The sequence below is a fragment of the Rhinichthys klamathensis genome, unplaced genomic scaffold (assembly GCF_029890125.1).
Source record: "Rhinichthys klamathensis goyatoka isolate OS25496 unplaced genomic scaffold, OSU_Roscu_1.1 h1tg000275l_1, whole genome shotgun sequence".
Taxonomy (NCBI): domain Eukaryota; kingdom Metazoa; phylum Chordata; class Actinopteri; order Cypriniformes; family Leuciscidae; genus Rhinichthys; species Rhinichthys klamathensis.
The window spans coordinates 94,727-111,277 of record NW_026606794.1 but is presented as its reverse complement, the minus strand read 5'-3'; the positions used below and the strand labels follow the sequence as shown (position 1 = coordinate 111,277).

The window sequence follows — 16,551 nt, the reverse complement described above, 5'->3', positions numbered from 1 at the left end:
AAACATTCTGCATTTTTACATTTTCAAAAAACATTACTTAGTATGATTTAAAAGCTGTTTTCCTCATGGGGACCGCTGGCTGGTCCCCACAATGTAGGTGATCTCAGGTTTCTCAGCACACACTCACACACACACACAGTGATGTCAGATGATGACTCAGAGGAATCTCACAATGATTGCTATTTTTGTTTAATCTCTACCTCTTCCTCTCCTAATCCTCCTCTCTCTCTTTTAGTTCCTCTCAAATCCTCAGTTTCTGTATTCACCCTGCTCTTCTATTTCTCCTTTCTCTCTTCTTTCTTGCGTCATTTCGGCTCTCCCTGTTAATTCCCTTCTCTGTTTGCTGTCATTCTCTTCTCATTTCTCTTTTTTATCCTCCTCTTTTGTCCTCTCTCTCATCTGAAGGGCACAGTGCCTCTGCAATGCCCTACATAGAGCTAGAACTACAAATCCCACGATTCCTTATGTAACCCCTCCACCTGGGTCCCACTCGACCCGCTCCGAGCGGGCCTCGAACCCGGGTCTCCGGCATGAGAGTTAGGCGCTCTAACAAGGAGGCTAAAGACTGCAGCCTCTAGCGTCTGTCGCTAGAGAGCCTTTTGAGATCAGAGGAGTGAGGTTTACTCGCACAGCAACTACTAGCTGGCCTCCGTTACACTCACCCCCCTAAACCTCACTCCCATACGGGTCACGGCACCAATGTAACCCCTCCACCTGGGTCCCACTCGACCCGCTCCGAGCGGGCCTCGAACCCGGGTCTCCGGCATGAGAGTTAGGCGCTCTAACAAGGAGGCTAAAGACTGCAGCCTCTAGCGTCTGTCGCTAGAGAGCCTTTTGAGATCAGAGGAGTGAGGTTTACTCGCACAGCAACTACTAGCTGGCCTCCGTTACACTTACAGCAAAGGTGATTAGATCTAAGGAGTTATAAAACCTGGTGAGCTATCCGTCAGCATTCCCATTTATCTCAATGGCTAGTGTATGCAGCCCAGAAGTACACAGACTGGATGCAGCCATTTTTACTTCATGGGTACGAATTGTGATGTTCACAGTTGGGAGGGACGTATTGAATTGAATTGAAACTCTGAAACTGAAACACATATAGATACATATATATATATATGAAGAGTTTGGTTCCAAAACGCAATAAATCCATTTAGATTAATTTGAGTAAAAATGTGTTTTCTTTACCAAGAAAGTGGAAAGATGAAAACCACTATTTTCTGTTTCAAACTTTCACATAGCATTTGTAGGTCATAATAACAAAAAAAATTTAAATCCAGGTTTTGATTTTCAAAGATTTATTATAAAAACGGATTATTTTTTCCCCAAAATGCAATAAATCCATTTAAAAAAAAAAAAATCAAAATGCAATTAATCCATTGAATCAATATAAAAGTGTTTTTTTTTTCATATTGAAACTGTTGAAAATACACAACAACGTAAGTTTATTAGTATAATATTTTTTATTAAGAACTGTAAAGAAGATTGAAAACATTTTTCCTCCTCCCTCCTCCTCCTGCCTCATCTTCTTAATCTCCTCACGTAAATGATTCGATTTCGATGCCTTGCGTTTCTTACCCACCGCAGAAACAACCACAGGTTCATCAATGCCTCAAAATTATTCATTTTTTTGTTTGTTTGTTGATCGAAAAGTACAAAATCGATAAGAAAACTAGGAAGCCGGGTGTATTTAAAGCGCTTCCGTTACTGTTTACATTGCGTGGAATGGTGCGTTGTGATTGGTTGAGAGCGGATATATCGCATTCTGCAGAGAAGGGAGACTGGCGTTTGTCGCGGTTTGGAAAGAAAGGGAGAAAACATGACAGAATAACACGGCGGATATCGCATTTTACTTAAAATTAAACATTGACTTTTCAATACCAACCAGATACAATACGGATTTTTGCAGTAACTAATTTTTTTTAAAAATGGCGTTTATCGCGTTTTGGAACCAAACTCTTCATATATATACCGTATATATATACAGTATATATATATACAGTATACAGTACACAGTATATATAGATAAAGCAATTCTTTAGCGAATGATGTTAATTACTTAACTTTCGTGGTTTTCTTAGCATGTAGTTTTGATATACAAAAGTGATAGAAATGATTTTTTTTTTATTAAGTTATTTGGGTTTATGGTTCACAACATAATAATTTTATTTTGTGTAGGTGACTTCCATGTTGTGTTTCCTTGAATGTGTGACATGTCGTAATAACCAAGCGCCTGATTTGGAAGTCACCTGAAGGAGTTTGGGTTCCTTGCCACTGGCTTGCTTAGTTGGGGTCACTTAATATTTAACAATATTATTGATTTGACTGCACTGACACTATTGGATGAGAACTGAACTGAGCTGGATGATGACATCACTGTTTTCCACAGATCAGCTTTATAGATGAAATGAACTAATTTAATAATTGATGATCTTTACAACGGAACACTGAACTGACTTCAGCTGAACAATGACACAATTTTCTTTTAGAGCTGCTGTACAGCCAAAATGAACTCTGTTTGCGTCATTGAATCATTTTCTTGTTATCACTGTAAAGCTCTTTTGAAACAATCTGTATTGTATAAAGCGCTATAGAAATAAAGATGACTTTTTCCACTTTTTTATAGACTTAAATGACGTGACTCATCACATCACTATTTTAACTACTTGCAGTAGACAGGAAAAAACATAAGTCTGTTTTAATTGGGATCAGGTAGCTGTAAATGTTTTTGTCTGGCAAAACATTTATTTAGTCACAACCAATGGACTAACATCACAAAGCTTCACAGTGCACAGGGGGACGAGGCAGGGATGTCCGCTCTCTCCATCCCTATTCACTATTTTTATTGAACCCTAAGCAGCAGCTATCCGCCAAAACCCAGCAATCAAAGGTATTGAAACACCACAACAAACTTTATGCAGATGATATTCTACTATTTATACAAGAACCCCTAGCATCTACTCAAGAAATAATTAAAACAATCCAGTCCTTCTCCAAAATATCAGATTACGCAATAAACTGGAACAAATCTTCCATCCTCCCTTTACATAAAACCAAATGGGATGTGGCACCCCACCAATCACCTATACCTGTCTTGATCACATCACTTACTTAGGCATTAAGATCTCCTCCAGACTGTCAGAGTTGGTAACACTAAACTTCACACCACTGCTAAAAAAAAATAGAAGACGATTTGCTTCGATGGCCGAACCTTCCAATCTCCATAATTGGCAGGATAGCAGCAATAAAAATGACAATTTTACCAAAAATGTATTATCTATTCTCAATGATTCCAACCTACCCCACACTGACCTGGTTTAAATCACTAGACTCCATTATCACTCACTTCTACTGGAAAAATAAAACGCCAAGGATAAAACTTACTACACTACAAAAAAACAAGGTTCAAGGAGGACTAGAAGCACCAAATTTTCAATATTACTCAATGAAAATATCACTCCAAAAAAATTATTCTTTTGTCTATTCGAGAGATAAATAAAATCACATGCAGGGAATCTTAATTAAGTGTCCATTAGAAGAAATCAACCAGAGAGTGAGTGAGATTTGACCTACTGCCAAATGCTTAAAATAAGTAAATCAATATACAGTATATATATAAGCTGACCTTACTGACCTTAATGGAAAAAATAACACTGCTATGTGTTATAGAATGGCTGAATACAATCACCTGAAAATCCCCCAATTTCAGCCAATTACCCTTATCTATCAGTTGCCATGGACACACCAATGAGCTGTCAGCAAACAAAGATGTCATTCAAACGATCAGCGCTCCAAAGACGTCGCCAAACATTGTGCAGCACTAACAGCATGCAGGGCAATAAGCTACACTACCCAGAAAAAAAAAAAAAAAAAAAAAAAAAGAATTTAAAATGAATGAAGACACTTTCTTTGTTCAGCCAAGCCTGGTCAAATACACAGATCCTAATCATTAAAAACCCAGACTGTTTTTTCCCTTATGAAATCCCTTGTTGATTCAGATATAAAACATAATCTTTTCCTCCTAGACATTCCATAAATAATTACAGAACTGGGCTGATGCTGAGATCTCTAAAGCTTTGCTTAGACAGGCAGGAAAAACCAGATGTGTTTGGACAGATCTGACTCATCTGTCAGTAGCAGAGAACCAAATGAAATCAGATTTTTAAAATCACAGTCATCTACAGTTCTGATAGTTCTGAGAAATCTGATCAGATTTTTTTCTGAATATGTCTGTCAGTCTGAAAGGTCAGATTGTATTTCAAGTAATGCATTTTGTTTGGCTCTCCACAGAAAGCTTGTATGGCCTTTATGTAACATTACACAAACTGCTCAATATTGTCTGGAGCAGTGTCTGAATACATTCATATTCACTTACACTTTTGTCATATAGAAAACTTGCGCATGGAAGTCGGCAATGCCTCTGTCATGTTCTCTCATGTGCCTTGTGAGTTCCTATTATGAGCAGAGGCAAATATTTCCATTTTTCCATCCTCACAGCTGCTCTCAGTTGTCATATGAGTAAGTCTCTTGACATTGCACTGACGCTTACATCATCACTATAGCAACTGATGCAGATGTACCGGATATTGACCACACATTCTGAACAAACAGATCAGATTGCATCATTTACTGTACAAAATGACAGTCCTTAAGATCAGATCGGATTAATGTGCAGTGTGTATGATTCCAGGCTCTGTATGTATGTGAGCCAGTCAGGGTGAGATGGTACAGTCTGGTTAAAGTTGAGTTAGAGCCAGACCAATTACCCAAAGCGCCCACAGAGACCACGAGTCCCTTTCACAGCTAGTAATTAACCTAATGAACTGATTACAGCCCCTGCAGTACATCCTCCGAGTGTGTATGTGCATGTGCGATCTAATTAGAGACTAAATCACACAGCCTGAGAATTTATACCTCCGAGGTGGCGCCCTGAAGAAGCCAAGACTCATTCAGTAACACTGTCAGATCCTACACATGCAGCGTGCTAATGGAAACTGCTGCACACATGCAATTCACGTGTCTTTTAGCATATTAGTTTGACTAAATGATGAATAAATACATCATGTAACACACTGTATCACTATAATGAATGTGCACATGTTATGATGGGCTGTACACGCACGACAGCCCACCACATTCACTAATATGGGCTTTGCAATGTCCAAATCAAAACTATTATATTTGAGTTCACCTAAATCTTGAATATATGGTTAAAAATAGGATACCTTAATTATCTAAATTAATCTAAAAAAGCTATACTAAATATCAGAGCATCATTGCATCATATCAGCTTACGGGAGAGAGAAAAGGAGAAAGAAATGCATTCAAGTTGTAAACGGGAGGAAGATAGCCAAAGGAAACCGAGGAGCATAAAAGACAGAGTTCTTTGAATGGTAAAATGGTCAAGTGACACAGTAGATGTACCCCCCACACACACACACCCTAGAGAGCATCTAATGCTGCAACCACATCAGCCTGCATGTTGTTTTAGATATTAGTGTTTGTTAGATGCTAAAAATTAATGCGTTTAAATCTGAATGAGCTGCCATATCGGGGTGCGTTTCAGACCGCAGGAGGAAGTGGTGTTTGAGAGATATGTACTGTAGACATAAGTTTGATCCAATTTATAGACTGTCAGGACACACAAGAACACTATCGGTCGATAGCTTGATGGGTTTTGGCCGGTGACCGAATCAGCAGAGATGAGAGAGCTGATAAATGCTAATCCTACATAACCCATTGCCACAGAACATTAGTGTTCATGCTGATCTCTCCATCAACAGACTTTCAAAGATATCTCATTATCTTGTGATAAAAACAGAAGTCAGGAGGAGGCAGATATGTTCCTTTTTACATAGAAATGCTAATTCATAGGTATGAAAAGGTGTCATCTTAGCATAAAACGTGTTATTTTTATTATTAATTAAATAAAATCTATTTGGCTTTAATTTAGTTTTATGTCAGTTTTAGTTTGAATAACTTTACTACTTCAACTTAAATTTTTTGGTCACATTTCTAATTTTCTTTTATATTTAAACTTTATTTAAATAAACAATAAATGGTTAATGTATTTTGTTTTGGATGCTGCTCCACGAGGTCATTCTTACTTATTCATAGCTTATTTCATTTAAGTGTCAGTTGGTCTCAGAAGTTGCTCCTAAAATACCTTTAAAAAGAAATAAAAATGATCTAATTAACATTCAGTATGAGTACAGAGCTATAAAATGAATGTGGTTCGCATAGCGAATCTGATAAGAAAGGTTTGACATTCATTTTGGCATCATAGCAAATCCCAGCACAGTTTGTGACATTACTGAGATTTCTTCCATACAGGAGACACATATAAGATTACCAAATATCTTTAGCACTATTAAAAGGGGATTATTCTTCCAAACAACTGTTTCAGTTACATTGATTAACCTAGGATGTCCGTGATTTCATGTACATTATGTATATAATTAGAAAAGGAATTAATTAAGGTGAGGATCATACTCAGGTATGACCCGGCCTGTGATTGGACTCTTCTTCTGGATTAATTGTCTTTTTTACATTTGAACAGCACTCAAATATTATCGTACTCAGAAAGCTGGCAAAAAGATAATGGAGGTGCTCTGTATTCAACAGAGGCCAAAATAAAAGAGAAGCATTGCAAACAAATTCCAATCATATATATTCTTGTCTGGACTAATTTTTCCTGAGGTTGTGTGAGAAAAACACAGACATGTTTGAATTTACCTGACTATTTCCATCTGAACAAGACTTTTGTCTCAGGAGAATAAATCAGAAGACTTAAGCCAAAGCCCTCCATTTATTCAAATTTCCATCTAGGTGAAACAATTGAGATATTAAAAAGATCTCATATGAATGACCTGGCATTGTCCACTGAATATTGATGACTCTGAGACAAATTGCTTATGTTCCTCTATTGTCAGTCACTTTGGATAAACGCGTCAACCTTTTTGACTTTAAGGCCACAACTCACTCAATAAACTCACTTTCTACTTAATAAAATATTTTAGAGCTTGCCATACCTAGAAATATGCATATTTGTTATAAAAATAATCAAATAATAAGAAATATCTTAATAAATAATAGTTGTTTTAGCTTATTTTCATGCTTGTTTTGTCTTATTTTAAATCATTTTAAGTCATCTTGAGGCCCCTTTGGAAGTTTGCTGAGGTCCCCTATTGGGTCCTGACCCCCTGGTTGAGAACCACTATACTTGATGCATGGATATAAATTAGTAATTTCCCCATGCATTCATGGCTATATTCATACATACATTTGATGCATAACATAAACAGAACTTTATGCATGTGTCTTTAACTGTCCAGACTGTCCAATTCTGTCATTCATTATAGGCTTAGCATTAATGCTGTGGTAATCAGATCAGCACAAACAAGCATGTCCTGCTAGCCCAGATAAACCTTATGATGCACACACACACACACACACACACACACACACACACACACACACACACACACACACACACACACACACACACACACACACACACACACACACACACACACACACACACACACACACACACACACACACACACACACACATGCATCCTGCATCATGTCTCATAAATCTAAGCCAATACACATCTGCATGAATGCACAAAGCCAATCATGAGTCAACTGGTGTGACAGGAAGAGATCATCAGACGGATGAGACCGGGATGAGCCTCACAATGAAATAAATCACATAATCACCAAAATAACATCACACAAACACAGTTTGCAGTGCTCACTCTAGAGAAAACTACACAGTGATATAAGGAGTAGCCAATCCAAACCTGTGACAAGATGCTATTGCTGATTGTCTGTCCTTCTGTTGTTCTAACTGAACTGCTGGAGGAGGTTTCCAAAAAGTCTTCCTCTCTCAAGCGATTGGCATCTCCCTGCCCACCCCCATCACAGCCGAACAACAGTGGAGCAAAGCAACACACACTGCCTGGACACAGCCTGGGCATGATGGGTCCCTTCAGCCATCGACATGTACACACACACTTTCACACAGTAACACGCTGACTTCCTTTGTGCTGCACCTGAAAGACACGCCTTCTTCTGAAAAAGCACTTCCTCTTACAGGTGAAGTGATAAGACCGCCCAACCTATTACGCCCGGACCTACCCGTTGAGAATGAAAACACACAGAGGCGTGTAAAGGTCTATATTTAGAACTAGATAAACTGGTTTGGTAAGCGTCTTTATTCACAGAATTAATGAAAATCCAAAGCACCTATAGGTCAAGACAGATGTTCCTATTGGATCAGGACAGAAAAATGTAACATTATAAATGTTTTTACTGTCACTTTTGATCCCTTGCTGAATAAAAGTATTAATTTCTTTCCCAAAAAAAACCTAAATCTTACTGACCCCAAACTTTTGAATGGTAGTATGTTACAAAAGCTTTCTATTTCAGATAAATGCTGTTCTTTTGAACTTTATATATATATATATATATACACACATTAGCATAAAAATGATAAAAACATCTGAGACAAAGTTGATTTCAAAGAAACCAATAAATATTTCCTATTTCTCATCTGATGTACGCAAGTCTGTTCCAAAGCAAAGCAACATGCTAAGTGGAACATTTAAAAAATATCTAAGAATCTTGACTGTGGAACATACTGTCTATCATATAGTGTCTGTTACAGAAACAAGTGGGATGTGGAAATGATGAGCAAGATGCATTTGGTGAGTGGTGGAAAAAGACGGAAATACAGCCAGAAATAAGCATGAAGAGTAGGCTCTAATGTGATTCTCTCTTGAGTGCTGGACAAGGAGACACTGTAATGGTCAAAACGATATGTTCATCTCTTTGACAGCAAACACTGATCGAGAGAATTTCTCCCTCTATCTTGTATTTGTACAAACCTCCACCCATTCTCTATATCTTCAGTTCACATACTGTCACTCTAAACCTTCCTGTCTTGATGTGTCTGCTGTTTTACAGCCTGGTAATGAGATAAAACATCTCCTAACTACAGTGCAAGGCTGAATGAAGGAAGACATCATCCCTTATGGCTCTGTTTGTGAGAATAGGATGAATGAGAGCATTTGTGGGTTGCAGTTAATAGTGAAGACACTAGAGGGCAGTAGTTGCTGGAGCTAAAGCAGTACTGCAGTTATTTGTAACAGTCTGTTACTGTCTCTGTTGAGCCCAAAAACACTAAAGTGTGTGCTTATCACACACACACACACACACCGACATACCCAAACACAACATTCACACTGGCGCAATTTCACATGTGAAACATGGATTTTCACAGCTGATGTTACATGGCGGTCCGTGATATTATGATGGCATTCAGGGTTGTCATAGCAACTACTCTGGCCCCCCGGTTGGCGAGGAGACGGACGATCTGAAGGGCCACCAGGCCATACACATAAACACACTGTAAATCAACACAAATTCCCACATCAACAAGCTGGGCTGAAGGCAACCTGCTGCTGGGGAGTAAATTAAATGCTATGTCACTTCCTGCGAGAGAGCGAAACAAATGCAGGGGGATTGGCAGAAACACACGACATATGGAGCTAAGCCAGCTAATCTGTGTACGGACTATGGAGAGACAGAGCCCACTGCCAACATTAAACCTAATGAACCCGGCGTCAGATTTAGTGTCTGCATCAGAGTCAACACGATTCCCTGCAGAAATTCTTCTCCGTATTGACTGATTAAACATGACTGGTTCCAAATGTAGATTATTTTAGTGTGCTATTATGATTCAAATTAGAAGAGGAAGTCGAAGGACACTTTGGGAAATTAGAACATATGATATGAACACACACACACACGGCTGCTGTGGGAGATCGCTCTAATCTCATTGCAGAATTACTGACGACTGCTTCCACCGTCCATACGCCACAAATATGGGACTGATTCACATAATCCCTTGAGAGAGAGACTAAAGACAATGAAGTAATGAAATGAAGACAGGTTAATTGAGGAAGAAAAGAGTCTTAAAAAAAAGGGTGCATGTCAAAACTGTCTTCTTTAATAATTTTAAAGTAATGTTTTGCCCAAAAGAAAAAAAATCTATTCACACAATAAAAGCAGTGACAGGAACAATAAAATAAGTTTCTGTATTTATAATCTAAAATATTATGTAAATAAAATACAATTACAACAAGGCACTAATAAATATAAAGATGTAATAAATACAAATATATGATATATAAATAGAATATGTAATAAATAAACATTTATATATATATAACATTTTATGTAAATAAAATTTAAGTAAAATAAAATACAAAATAATATAAATACATTGTACAAAAGGTATTGTTCATTAATGCCTTGTACTTATTTTATTGTATGAAAAATATTTAATTAAAAAATAACATTATACATATAAAAATATACATTATAAACTTAGGTGTCAGAAATTATAATATACAATGTTATGTACAAAAATAAATAAAGTTCAACCAGACATTAATGAACATAAGGAATAATCACAGATTAACAATCAATACTATGAATAAAAGCATCAGCAAGGCTGAAAGAGAGAACAGATTATGACTAGAGAAACATAGTGTGCACCACACATACACAGTGTGAATGGAGGCTGAGGGAGAGGAAGAAAGGGATTGAGACGTCCCACAGATGTGACACCACCTACAGAGTGAACACCTGCTGCTCGTGTCATGAGCGCTGGCTGGACTGAACAAAGGCCTTTTGATTGAATGTCCTGTCATTGCTGCTCCCTCATGACATACACGCAAACGTTGGGCTCAGTCACGACATCCTCCTCAACCCTGAGTGCTCTACCGCTTGTGCCATCTCCAAGGAACAATCCCCAGCCATTTCTGCGGCAGCGGGATGAGTGGTGTTCCACTAAAGAGCCCATTGTCCCTCCACAAACAACATGCCAGCCCTCACACAAGCTCCAGACCACCTCATTACACATGTGAGTGGAATATGTCTGCTCCACAACAGACAGAGATCATTGAAAAATAACAAGTTGTTTAATAAGTAACTCAGAACACAACCAACAGGCGAGACAGCGTGCAACACACAAACAACACCGGACACTGAACTGGGAACAAGCAGGAACTAATGATCACGAGACAATGACAGACAGCTGTGATGATCATTAGTATCCATGGTGATTGATGACGTGCAGGTGATAGGTGATCAGGTGAAACATGGGAAACATGAGGGATGCTGGGAAGTGTAGTGCCATTGAGGTGTGACAATAAGCACATGTTTAAATGGTTGAAATACTGTCAATAAAAAAATAAATAAAAAAAACGATTTAAAAAAGTTACAAAAAGGTTTACACGAATGAGCATTTAGACTTTAACCTAAAATTATAGCATGCAAATATGCCATGTGACTGATGGTTCTATTAAAAGGCCAAAACACACACACACTGTAAAAAATGATCGTGATTTTAATGGTAAAAGACTGTAAAAATGCTACAGTGCAAAACTGTTAATTGGTTAACAGAAAGTTTCCTTACTATATACGGTGAATAACTGTGGTAGATCTAACGGTACATTTAATGTAATTTTACTGTAAAATACCGTTAAATTTACAGTTTTTGAAAGTGAAAAGAACAACTCATTGTATAATTTACAGTGAAAAAACATAAATTGACCTTTCCACAATTCCCTGCGGCTGCGTGACACTTCACATTTAATTTATTTTTGTTGAAATAACTATGTTTCTTCTTAGTTTTCTTAGTTCTTTTCAAATCAGTTATGTACATTAGGGTTTTATGTTACATTTAATGTTGTTAAATTAATGTTTATTGCATTTTTAAAATTTCATGTGTCTTACCATGATGGTGTTTAATGTTTGTGCGAATAACACTGTGCAGCTTCAATATAATAGTATTAACTTTCTTGTGGAAGATTGCTTGTGATGAGCTTTGATTTATCATGTGACTCTCATCACTGCTGTGATGGTTGTCAGTGTATTACAATGGTACAAAACAGATATTAATACTTAAATAGGTTGGTAAATTATCATTATATCAGAAAATGAATTACGGTTTAATACTGTAAATTTTACGTTAAGTCTGTAAAACCAAAAACGTTGATACCGTATTTTTGACGGTAAAGTTCTGGTAACCCCAGCTGCCAGTTTTTTTTCCGTAAAAACAACGGAATTTTTTTTACAGTGCAGGTGTAAATAAATATTTTGTTCATTTGAATGTTAAGAGGCACTCCAAAAATATAATAAACGTTTTGCAATTTATATTTTAATGTTTACATTTAATTAGGTCAAAATACATAAGTACTTTACAGTGGATTTCAATGGAGAAGATCTTTGCCATGTGGTTATAGCATCTACTAATTGGCTAATTGCTTAAAGACACAATCTTTTCTTACGTATTGTGACATACATCCGAGTGAAACAGATAATAAAAAAAAAAAAAAAAAAAACGTAGGGTTTTTCATTGGTTTTCCATCAAAAATGAATGCAAGCTTGCAGTTGATTGTAAGAAAGGGGCACGGTTAAAGCAGACTAAATGACTGAAGAAGTCCAGCATATGTCACCAGAGAGAATGATGTTTCTTCGAAAGATTTGGACATTTTGATTAAAAATCACAAGGTCCAAAAAAGTAAAGAAAAATAAACATACTGTATACATAGATGAATCATTTACAATAAGATCTATAATATGTATTTACAAAATATATGAATAGGGTGAATTTTCATTTCATGCTGACTTTACCCTAACAACCCAAAATGGACCCCCTATATTCAGTTGAATTTGGTTTGATTCAGTTCCATTCTATTTAATTCAATCCAACTGAATTCCCTTTTTTTTGTATTTGTCTGTAAATAAATGAACATTAAGTTAACTTATAGTTCATATAGGCTAATCTTTGACAATCTTTGTTTACAATTTTGTATATTAACATAACAGATACCTGATAATATAATGCCAGCCCTGTAAAGATGGATAAAGAGATGGAGAAAAGAGTATTGCTTGTGGTTGTCATCTCTTTAACTGTGTATGTGCGTGCGTTGTTGTTGGCAGCGTTGCCAGATCAACAATCACAAAAATTGGCTTGAAAGGGAAACTATAAAACACAACAAGCCTAATTAAGTCTTAATAAATCCCTAACACATAAACACACTGAACACAGAGAGTCCAGTGGGAAAGATAGATTACAAATCAGTGAAACCACACACAGCTGTTGTGAATGTTAGTGCACACTCACACGCAGCGGAGAAAGAGAGAGAGAGAGCTGTAGACTAACATTCCACTTAACCTTTCCAGTGAGAGACACACACAGACACACACACCTGACCCAGCACCTGTTCTGTGTGCGCAGGTCGCAGCTGTACACCTGTGTCGTCTCCTCTCCTGACTGCGTTCATAAGTGAATGTTATTATATTTCAGCATGTGTGTGTGCGTGCTCTGTGTGTGTCTCGTCAGCAGTTCTTCTCTTTACTGGCAGCGCTCGGCTTCCTCCGGCAGCAAAATATTTTCTGCTTTATTAATCAATCACAGAGCATGATCTCTATAAAGATAAATCTCTCTAGATAAGTGAAGAGAACAGAAACTTTCCAAACATTCAAATGACATCCTCTTAACGTCAACATGCATTATGAATAAAGTTTATAATGACTGGGTTCTTCAGGGGCCTGTAGGCTGATCACACACACACACACACACACACACACACGCATATCCCTTCTTCACCATAATCGTGCCAGTGCCAAAGCCAGCGCTTGGCTGGGGATCTGAGGACCTCTCTCAGATCTGGTCTACTGACTTAAGTTGAATTACTGAATTAAGATCCAAAGTAATTTAATTCAGCATCTTTACACAGCTCGAAGAGAGTGGTATAGACAGCATCTACACTTAAGATGAGTCTTTGCTGATGTGGCATAGCTAGGTTAACTATTTACTGTATATCTATTGTTAACATGCTAACATTCTATTGTGCATGCTTTCCCCTATTTACTCTTATTTCAAAGCAAATCCAACATTACACTACTGTCCAAAAGTTTGGGGTCGGTCAGATTTCTGTATGTTTTCTCTTTTAATATGCTCACCAAGACTGTAATTAATTTGATAAAAAATACAGTAAAAACAGTAATATTGTGAATTTTTGTGAAAACCATGATACAATTTTTCAAGATTCTTTGATAAATCGCAAGTTCAAAAGAACAGCATTTATTTAAAATAGAAATCATTCATAACATTATAAATGTCACTTTTGATTAATTTAATGTGTCTTTCTTAAAAAACAAAACAAAAAAACTGACCAAACATTTGAACGGCAGTGTACTTTAGTTAAAAGTATAGAGCGAACCCAGAGAACTGGCACCACCACCGACATCGCGACAGTGGAAACGATAACACACATATTCAAATAGTGTGTCCAGACTGTGAGATTCCACAGCACCCTGTGATCTCTCCCTCTCCTCTAGGAAACCATATTGCCCAGTGTGACCAACAGACATTCCCAGCAGCTCATTAACGGATCAGGCCTTTCATTGATCAGCAAGCTAATTGTGACTCACTCTCGCTGTCCTTTTCTTTCTCTTGACAGCCAATACGCTTTGTGATGTGTGACGAATACGTGTGTAGCCATACAACCTACTTATTTACCCAGCCTTACGTCAATGAGGATCTTCCATCTCTCTGGTCTCTGAAGCAGGATGTGTGCCGATATCATCTTCCACAGGATAATCAGACAGGATCATATAACCTGCTCCAGTTCAATTACAGTAAACCACTCCAATCAGCTGATTCCAGCAATAACACACAGCTAGTAATGTCCAGTTAGTATGTGTGTGTGTGTGGGCACTGCAACTACCTACTTATACCACCTCCTCTATTTTAATCTCATTTTCGTTTCTCCAACTATGGCTTACTCTTTCCCTTATTCTTATTCTTAAGGTCTTTGCAAATCCGAAATTCTCGTTAAAAAATAAATACGACCTCATCTATAGTCAAGCACGTTTACACACTGGCTCCGAAACTTTCGTCCATTATAATATTTTTTGGATCGGGTTCAATTTTCTTAGTTTTTTTCTACATTTTGCTACCAAATGACGAATATGAAAAAACGCATACGAAAATTTCGGACTCAGTATGCAAGGACTTTTACTTTATCCCTTACAGCAGCACTGCATGAACTCCACGAGTTTGCAAGCAAGAACATGATTAATGTCAAAAATGTACTTTTTTGATTAGTGACCTAGAATTAGTGTAGAATCTTAAATATTTCTTATTCATTGCTAGTTAGTGCAGATTTGCTTCTCTTTTTTCAGATCAAATTATGCTATCAGCACAGCAATTTCAGTAAAAAGTTGAATTGAAAAATGGCATGAATTTCAGAATGTCTTAGTATTTAGTTTGTCCGCCTTTTGTTTGAATGACAGCAGCACTGCATGAGCTCCACAAGTTTGGAAGCAAGAAAAGGATTAATGTCACAAATGTACTTTTTTGATTAGTGACCTAGAAATAGTGCAGAATCTTAAATATTTCTAATTCATTTAGTCAACGTTTCTTTGTATTTTTTTTCTTCAAAACCCTGAAACTTTATTTATTTACAGGTTTAAATAGATTTGATCAAAAAACAGTAAAACACTAAAACAGTAATATTCTGAAATATTATTACAATTTAAAGTAACTGTTTTCTAATTGAAAATATAATTTATTCCTGTGATGGCAAAGCTACTAGCACCTAGCAATGAACAAGAAATATTTAAGATTCTGCACTATTTCTAGGTCACTAATCAAAAAATTTGTGACATTAATCATGTTCTTGCTTCCAAGCGTGTGGACCTCGTGCAGTGCTGCTGTCATTCAAACAAAAGGCGGACAAAGCATTCTGAAATTCATGCCAGTTTTCAATTCAACTTTTCACTGAAATTGTTGTGCTGATAGGATAATTGGATCTGAAAAAAAGAAGCAAATCTGCAGTAGGGAGTTCCTCTGTCATTTTAATGACAATGCAGAGACAGTATTTTACGTGGTAAACAGCCTGTGACAGCACACTGTAAGTGCCAAACTTTGCATACTCAAAAAACTAATTTGTATTCCGATTTGCATATAGTCTCAGGTCAAATAGTCACACTGTTGCTAATAGATGTTAATAAGAAACTGTGTTAGTACAAGAGATTCGACAGAGCCAAATCTGAGCGTGTGTCTGTGTACAGATTACAGTACATATGTGCTGGAGAGCACTCAGAGGCTCTTGTAGAAAGAACTCCATCTGTGTGTGTGAGTTTGTGACTAAGTGTGTGTGGGTTTATATGGGTGTAGAAGAGAACGTCTATGAATTAGTGCTTTCATTTAATTTGGCATTAACGATAGTTTGTAAATTTTACTTGTTTACTTTTCATAATTTACTTTATTTGCAAATTTCTCAGTGTATGCAGATATGCTAAAAACACTTTAGCAGTCCTGAAGTGAAGTTGTCGTCATGCCAGTACAATTGAGTGCATGTGTGTGTCTGTTTTTCTGTGTCCAGTGTGGTAGTCCTTCAGTGGGGGCGTGAAAGGCTCTCCCCTTCTCTTGCTCCATCCACCATGCAAATGAGCCCTATAC

At 37.1% G+C, this 16,551-nt stretch overlaps 1 protein-coding gene across 2 annotated transcripts in view; it reads right to left on the bottom strand.

Annotated features, from left to right (window-relative positions):
• The window catches only part of si:dkey-172j4.3 (diacylglycerol kinase delta), a 70,669-nt gene that overhangs the window by 23,213 nt on the left and 30,905 nt on the right, over positions 1–16,551 (bottom strand). The window contains exon 1 of one of the 2 annotated variants that reach the window (XM_056268672.1): positions 7,808–8,026. The exons of the other annotated variant lie outside the window; for it this stretch is intronic. Within the exon in view, the coding sequence (XP_056124647.1) occupies positions 7,808–7,984 (177 nt within the window). The 5' untranslated portion in view covers positions 7,985–8,026. Of the gene's footprint in view, positions 1–7,807; positions 8,027–16,551 lie in introns of those variants that run through there. 2 annotated transcript variants of the gene reach the window in all.